At 60.9% G+C, this 8,005-nt stretch overlaps 1 protein-coding gene across 1 annotated transcript; it reads left to right on the top strand.

The window, feature by feature from the left end:
* Positions 1-6,998: 6,998 nt before the first annotated feature.
* CLDN14 (claudin 14) lies at positions 6,999-7,709 on the top strand. Its single transcript, XM_054710671.1, has one exon. The coding sequence runs from the start codon at positions 6,999-7,001 to the stop codon at positions 7,707-7,709; it is 711 nt and encodes a 236-aa protein (XP_054566646.1).
* The last annotated feature ends 296 nt before the right edge of the window (positions 7,710-8,005 follow it).

The raw sequence follows: 8,005 nt of genomic DNA, 5'->3' as shown, positions 1-8,005 counted from the left end.
GGCCACTCAGGGTACTTCTCTTGAGTACCTCATTTATTTGATATCAAAGATACTATAAATCGTGCACCTGATCAGTCTTCCCCTTTGCACTGGCTGATAGAAAGCTCAGGGCAAACAGGTGGTTGATCTCCAGCAAAAGTCTAGAATACTTTTGGTGCCCATTGGAGATACAAATACACTGAGTGGCCAGTTGATTATGTGTTCAGAGATCATCATAACCCGGCCACTCAGTGTAGGTTAGTCGTGTAAGTGTTCTGTCTCGGCCTCTCTCTATAACGGTTACGTGACGAACTTCTTACAGCTCCTCCGGGCCAGGTGTGGGAGGCACAGAGGTCCTCGTACATGCAAACTACAGATGCCTGCCAGTCTGGACAGTAACCCCGGGAACGTTACAGAAAGTTTGGGGTGTTCAGGAAGGAAACTTCGTTTTCGGAGCCAAACGCCCACGGGACGGCCCATCCTAGGTGAACATGGAGTGGATTTCCCACGGCAATGTTCACAGCACTTGCGTGAGGAGATGGACTGGGGTAGCGCCTCCGGAGTGAGATTCTGGGAGACAGAGTCGTTGCTTTGTACGATGTTCAGAACCACAGTGTCTTGTTATGAAAAACTAGAGGCCCGGTGCACGAAATTCATGCACGGGGGGTGGGGGTTGTCCCCCAGCCCAGCCTACACCCTCTCCAATCTGGGACTCCTCAGGGGATGTCCGACTGCCGGTTTAGGCCCGATCCCTGTGGCCCCCAACTGTCCCCCACCCGCTGGCCTGATCGCCCCAAACTGCCCTCCCCTCCTGGCCTGATCGCCCCTAATCACCTCTGCCTCGGCCCACCACCATGGCTTTGTCTGGAAGGACATCTGAAAGGTCTCCCAGTCTAATTAGCATATTACCCTTTTATTAGTATAGATGGCATGTACTTAGGAATGACTAGTTGGAGCCATTTCATTCCAATATGGCATAGAAGTAATTTTCTTTTCCCTGTTGGGTGGTTTCGCTCATGTGTCTCATTTAGGTGAGTCCAAACCTCCCTTGAGTCTATTCTTGGTTCTCAAATTCCAGCGTTTAGGAAAGATCTAATGAGTAACTGGCTGGAGGGGGGGGGCGGGGGAGGCCAAGAGTGCTCTGAGCCAGACATTTTCTGTAGTTGTTTCTCTCTTTCCGCGTCCAGCACGGAAAAATAAAAGCGGGTCTGGTTCCTGAGTAGAGGAGCTGGGGATTGAGAAATAAAAGAAAGAAAGAGACAAGACACGAAGATAGAAGGAAAAGCTGGGAGCCGGGTGGGACGCCGTCCTCTCTGATGGAGGGAGAGGGACCCAGAGCCGACGCAGCGTGTTTATTTATATTCCAAATACCAGGGGGTTTCACCAAAAACTTAGGATCCAAGGAGCTTGGGTGGGCCCAGGTCCTAGTCATTCCCTCATTCCCGGTGCTAGATGGGATTTACATATCAAAGCCCACTCCCCGACACCTGGGCTGAAATGAAGGCCAAGCTGATAACACTCTTGCCTTTTTGGAAAAGCGTGTTCCCAGAGCGTGGCTCTGCCTGTCGCCTTGGTTTCAGCTGACAATAATTTAAAGAATGCCCATGTGCCTTCCCAGGGGCCCTCTACCATTTTCTTAAATTGATGAACATCCCAGTGGAGGCAACGCCGCGTTCTTACGAGGTCCAAGGACCACGTCCCTCTAAAGCAGCTCTTCATTGTCCCGATCAGCCTCCAGGAAACACATACCAGCTGTCCCCGCATGGACCCATGGCCACGCCAGGAGCGGGGGGCAGGCGTGGTGTGAGGACCCGGTCCCCAATGGCCCTCAAACCGTGCCCACTGCTGGGCCGAGCTGAGAGGAGGTGTGAGTGGCCAAGTCATCCACACTTCACCCAGACAGGAGGGCCCAGGTTCTAGAAACTTCCAAGGCGCCTGGCTGTGCCCTATGTCCGTCCCTGTGGGTGACGTGCTGCTCCGCCCCGGGTCTGACCCCACCTTCAGCTGTGCGGGTGGGAAAGAGCAGGGAGCCATGTGCCCCAGGAAAGCCCTATCGTAACGGGGCCGCGGGGCCCTGGACAGTAAGGAAGCAGGAGCAGGGCCAGGCCGGCTGCACACCTGTCCCGTGGCCCGGCCGGGCTGCCCACCCGCCACAGCTGCTGAGACGACACCTGACACCCGGGTGGGGGAGTCCCGAGCAGGCCAGCGGGGCCCAGGCAGGCGAGCCGGGCAGGGCCGGGGACGGAGCTCCCCCAGGGCCGAGGGGCCGGTTTTGGGTGTTTTAATTCTTGCCTTTAAACAACAGAGGGAGGAGACGAGGCAAAGCGTTATGTGCTGCTCACACAGCCCACGGGTCTGGCACAGCCGCTCTGGCGAGTTCCCCGGCCGCCCCAGACTTTCACGTTACTTTACCGCCTGGGGTTTGGAGCATCCTGCTGGCCCTCCTATGGAAGGTCGTTCACCCCCCAAAAATCAAGCTGTCTCTTCTCAGCACCCTTCTCACCCGGCCCCGTCACCCTCAGTGGGCTGGCAGGGTCCGAGTCCACTGGCCACGGCGATCCGACTTCAAGGTGTCCCTTGGGGAAGTCGGGGAGGATGTCTCCCGTCAAACAAGTTAAGAAAGTGCCGCACGGGGGCGGGAGGGGCGGGGGGGGGGCGGGGAGAGGGGAAGAGGGCAGGGGGGTACTTTCCTGGGAGGTTCGGCTGCACAGTCCGAGTGTGAGAGCCCCGCCCCCAGGACCCCGCCCCCAGGACACACACACACACACACACACACACACACACACACCCGGCCCAGCCTCCCAGCAGCAGCGGTGGGAACGCTGCCCGGACCGCTCAGGCCCCACGCCCCACGCCGCCCACCCAGGATCCTGCTCTGGGGGCTTCGTGAGCCCAAAGGCAAGACCCACCATGTGTTGCTGGAATGCCAAGTCTCCTCACAACCGCCCACCCGCCGGCCACAGGTCCCCTCGGACTCCGAGTCCTGGAACCGGGTTTGTCTTGGACCCGCATCTCTCTAGCCAGTGCTTCCACGAGCACACACACGTGTCTGCAGGGGAGCCCCCAGGCAAAGCCAGGCCCCCCGACGCGCACTGCCTGCCCCTCCTGCGAGGCGTCCGGGGTGCGTTCCGCCCAGAGATGAGTTCATGTGGCTTCCAACTCGATTCATTCATTCGAAGTTGTTTCTCCATCCGATGGCTCCAACGTGACCCGTGTTCGCTGGGAAGCTGAGTCATGACCTGATGGCAGGAGCCGCCGGTGTACCCCCTGGGGAAGGGGGTGGGGAAGCGGGTGGGAGGCGGCTCATTAACACTCACTCTCACATCGGCAAGGCCTTCTCGCACCTTTAGAAACAGCCGCCTCGTGGCTCCTGAATCGCAGTCATCGCCCCCCATAAACACAGACGCCAACAAACCGCCCCCCTCCTAGACTCGGGGTCAAGCAGGCTCCGTGTTTATGCCAAGTCCCTGAGCATCCGTGTACGTGATGAGGTTGACCTTGACCAGCAAGGGCCGCGAGAGGACTCGGCATGTCCTGGACGGGGACAGCCTGTGTGGCCATCGGCCAGAGACAACCTCCGCGGGTCTCAGGGGCCCCGGAGGAGTCCGCAGCCTCCGGGCTCCCAGGGAACCAACCGTCCTGATTTGCCTGGGGCTGTCCCGCGTCCAGTGCTGCGCGTCCCCTGCCCTGGGCCACCCCTCAGGCCCCAGCCCCAGAGCAGCTGTCACCCCCCACGGAACCCCTGCAGTGGGCCCAAGGAGTTCTCGGGGAGGAGAACACACTGACCACACCTGGACCCCCAGCCCGGCCTCCCCCAACGCCAGGCCTGCTGAGCTGAGGAAAAGTGTTTGAGGGAGGACATAAATCATGGACGGCACTAGCCAGGCCGGGCCTCGAATGTGCCCCCCTTGCAGCCGGTTTCCCTGCGCCCAAAGGAACGGCAGCGGCTGCGCTGGGTTACCGCGGGGATGGGTGAGCGGGCAGCCGTGCCCCAGCTGGCAGGCGCCAGGCCTCGCTCAGGCCCGTGAACAGGCACCGTGGGTGTCAGCTCTGTTGGCGCCAGGGCATCAGGCAGACCGGGCAGCAGCTCTGCCCGCACATCAGAGCGCCTCCTCTGGGGGGTCCAGTCCTCCCGGGTGTGACCGAGGACAGCAGAGGGATTGGGGGGCTCCCCAGCCCTGACCCAGCACCCACCCCGAGCACGCCCGCCGCGGGGAGGGAAGACTTCCTGAAGAAAGCAGCCTCAAGAGGAGAAGCGCGGGGCAGTCAGCAGACCGTCCGTGCGAGAAAACGGGTCTCGAGCCAACGATCGTTTAAACAGCAGCACAAGCCGAGCCCCCCGCCCCCCAGACCACAGCGCGGCCTCTGGCGCCTCGTCCTTCGTCGTTACCTGGCTTGTTGGCTCCCAGGGCAGAGCAGGACTGCCTCCCACAGTGCTGAGACACGAAGCCCCTATAAATTTCTAAATCCATCTTTTAAAAAAGGACGATGGGCCCGGCGGGCGTGGCTCAGTGGCTGAGCGTCGACCTATGAACCAGGAGGTCACTGTTCCATCCCTGGTCAGGGCACAGGCCCAGGTTGTGGGCTTGACCCCCAGTGGGGGGCATGCAGGAGGCAGCCGATCAGTGACTCTCTCTCATCATTGGTGTTTCTCTCTCTCTCTCTCTCCTTCTCCCTTCCTCTCTGACATCAATATACGTATACATGGATGCTGGGTTAGGCTCCCAGTGGAAATACCACTTGGTTGTCTTAACCAAACCCTTCATCGCAGTTCAGGGGATTTCTTCACCACGGGCCCCAGAACTGAAGCCAAGAAGGCTGTGGGACCCCGAAGAGCGCAGAGAGCGCTGCCTTGCTGAGAGGCCCTGCCGGCCCGGTGCTGCCCCCTGCAGCCTGCCCGCTGAGGTGCAGGGTCTGCTCGGGGAGAAGGAAGCGGGTGTTGCCTACTGATGCCTCACCCGTGGTGGGCACTGACGTGACTTCATCGGCACAAAGCGTGTGTCCCCTTGCCGAAACCGGTTTGGCTCAGTGGATAGAGCGTCGGCCTGCGGACTCAAGGGTCCCAGGTTCGATTCCGGTCAAGGGCATGTACCTTGGTTGCGGGCACATACCCAGTGGGAAGTATGATCGATGTTTCCCTCTCGTCGATGTTTCTAACTCTCTATCCCTCTCCCTTCCTCTCTGTAAAAATCAATAAAATCTATTAAAGAGGAAGTGAAGCCCCAGAGAGAGGCCCCATTCACCCAGGGGGTGAGGGCACGGTGCCCAGGCAGGAGGGAGGAGCGAGAGGCGTCCCTGGGTATTTCCGCTCCCACCCCTCCCGGCCTCCCGCCCGCTCTCCCGGGGTTTCCTGAGTGGCCCCTCTGTGCCTGGCACTGCCCAGGCGCAGGTCCTTGCCCCCAGAGGGCTCTGGATTTTGCCACGACCCGAATGTTCCTAACCCTCTGGGAGGCCCCTGCAGCCAGGGGCAGCTTGTGTATCACCCGCGCGCCCCGCCCTCTGCGGAGTGGGAGGGAGGCGCCCGCCGGCGGGAGGGTCAGTGTCTGGGGTCCTGGCGGCAGTGCCCGAGGAGCTGGAGGCCTGGGTGGTTCCTGCCCTCCGGCCCCGGTGGACACTCTGAGGTCACGTCCCGCCCGGGGGTCCTGGGAGGCAGCACCTGGCCTGTGGATGCCCCACTCCTCCTACGTGGGCACGCAGGGGCCTCCCAGGGTCAGGACACACGAACACGGTCAGCCCCTTGTGGGTCTGACACGGGAGGGTGACTGACGGGGCAGAATGAATGAGACTCAATGCCGGGGAAGTGTGTGCGGGTGGACACGAGGCAGCTCGTCCACACGCGATTGGTAAGTGCCGAGAGAGAGAAATGGGCGCTGGCTGCCCTTCCCCGGGGTCCTGGAGGGGCCGGGCCAGCCAGACTCGCTGTCATCCCGCAGGAAACGAGGCCTAGCAGCTCACTCCACCGGAAGCCTCAGAAACTTCATTAACATACGTTCATTGTCACCCGGCAGGCGTGGCTCAGTGGTTGAGCACCTACCTGTGAACCAGGAGGTCACGATTCTATTCCGGTCAAGGGCACATGCCCAGGTTGTGGGCTCGATCCCCAGGAGGGGGCGTGCAGGAGGCAGCCCATCAATGATTCTCTCTCATCATTGATGTTCCTCTCTCTCCTTCTTCCTCCTCTCTGAAATCAGTAAACATGCATTTTTAAAAATCTATCTATATATATAAAAGGCTAAGTGACTATCGATCATCCAACCAGCCAGTCCATATGACGCGCACTGGCCACCAGGGGGCAGGAGCTGCCGAGCTGCAGTGACTTGGCAGTGGCGGTTCTCGGGTGACGCACTCCAGAACCAGAGAGGAGGGAACCCAATATTAAAATATTTCTTCTAATTAATTTCCTTTGAATGTGCATGAATCTGTGCACCGGGCCATCTATACTAATAATAGAGGAATATGTAAATTGTCCAGGACGCCGTCACAGTAACAACCGAACAGCAGGCTGCGTGGGGTGACAAGGCCGGCAGGCAGGTTAGTGAGAGACAACCAAATGACTGAACAGCAGGCTGCGTGGGGCAACCATGCTGACAGGGGAGGCAGTTGGGGGCGACCAGGCTGGCAGGGAGGGCAGTTAGGGGCGATCAGGCAGGCAGGCAAGTGGTTAGGAGCCAGCGGTCCCAGATTGTGAGGGGGGTGTCTAACTGCCAGTTAGGCCCGATCCCTGGGATTGGGCCTAAACCGGAAGTTGGACATCCCCCAAGGGGTCCCGGATTGGAGAGGGTGTAGGCTGGGCTGAGGGAACCACCCCTCCCCATGCGTGAATTTCATGCACCGGGCCTCTAGTTAGTAAATAAATAAAATATATTAATTGTCATGCCAACCGCCTATGGAAACTCAGTTTCTGTGGCGGAAATACATGCACCGAGATGATGTTTAACCGTTTCCTCTCTCTCCTGCCCTCCGCCCCCTTAGGATCCCCGCGGGCGCCTGAGCAAGCGCGGCCCCTGCCCAGCGGGGCCATGGCGAGCATGGCCGTGCAGCTGCTGGGCTTCCTGCTCAGCTTCCTGGGCATGGTGGGCACGCTCGTCACCACCATCCTGCCGCACTGGCGCCGGACCGCGCACGTGGGCACCAACATCCTGACGGCCGTGTCCTACCTGAAGGGGCTGTGGATGGAGTGCGTGTGGCACAGCACGGGCATCTACCAGTGCCAGGTCTACCGCTCGCTGCTGGCGCTGCCCCAGGACCTGCAGGCGGCCCGGGCGCTCATGGTCATCTCCTGCCTGCTGGCGGGCGCGGCCTGCGCCTGCGCCGTGGTGGGCCTCAAGTGCACGCGCTGCGCCAAGGGCACGCCGGCCAAGGCCACGTGCGCCGTGCTGGGCGGCGCGCTCTTCCTCCTGGCCGGCCTGCTCTGCATGGTGGCCGTGGCCTGGACCACGCACGACGTGGTGCAGAACTTCTACAACCCGCTGCTGCCCAGCAGCATGAAGTTCGAGATCGGGCAGGCCCTGTACCTCGGCTTCATCTCCTCGTCCCTGGCGCTCATCGGCGGCACCCTGCTCTGCCTGTCCTGCCTGGACGAGGCCCCCTCCAGGCCCTACCCGGCCCAGCCCCGGGCCGCCACCGCCACCGCGCCCTCCTACCGGCCGCCCGCCGCCTACAAGGACAACCGGGCGCCCTCGGTCACCTCGGCCTCGCACAGCGGGTACCGGCTCAATGACTACGTGTGAGTCCCAGGGCCCGGGCCTCCCTGAGCCAGGGGGGCCCCGGCACCCAGGACCCGGCACTAAGTGTACGTCTGGGCGGCTTCTGTGCCCGAAGGACGCGTGTGGACGTGATGGGCGGGAGCACAGCGGGGGGGGGGGGGAGTGAGAGGGGGAAGCTCTGAATACCAAAGACGACGAGTCCTCTGGCTCTGTATTTATTGCACGTGTATATGTGGGGGGTGTGCAAACAGCGAGGCAAAGGCACCGTGGGGGTCGGTCCGTGGGGTTTGTTGGCGGGACGGGAATAAACCTGTGGATGG

Source organism: Eptesicus fuscus, chromosome 3 (assembly GCF_027574615.1).
Source record: "Eptesicus fuscus isolate TK198812 chromosome 3, DD_ASM_mEF_20220401, whole genome shotgun sequence".
Classification (NCBI taxonomy): domain Eukaryota; kingdom Metazoa; phylum Chordata; class Mammalia; order Chiroptera; family Vespertilionidae; genus Eptesicus; species Eptesicus fuscus.
The sequence above is the reverse complement of the archived record's forward strand: the minus strand, read 5'-3'. Positions and strand labels throughout refer to the sequence as shown.

Bases quoted from the DNA above. Each gene is read 5' to 3' on its own strand.
- CLDN14 (XM_054710671.1), top strand. From the start codon at position 6,999: ATGGCGAGCATGGCCGTGCAGCTGCTGGGCTTCCTGCTCAGCTTCCTG.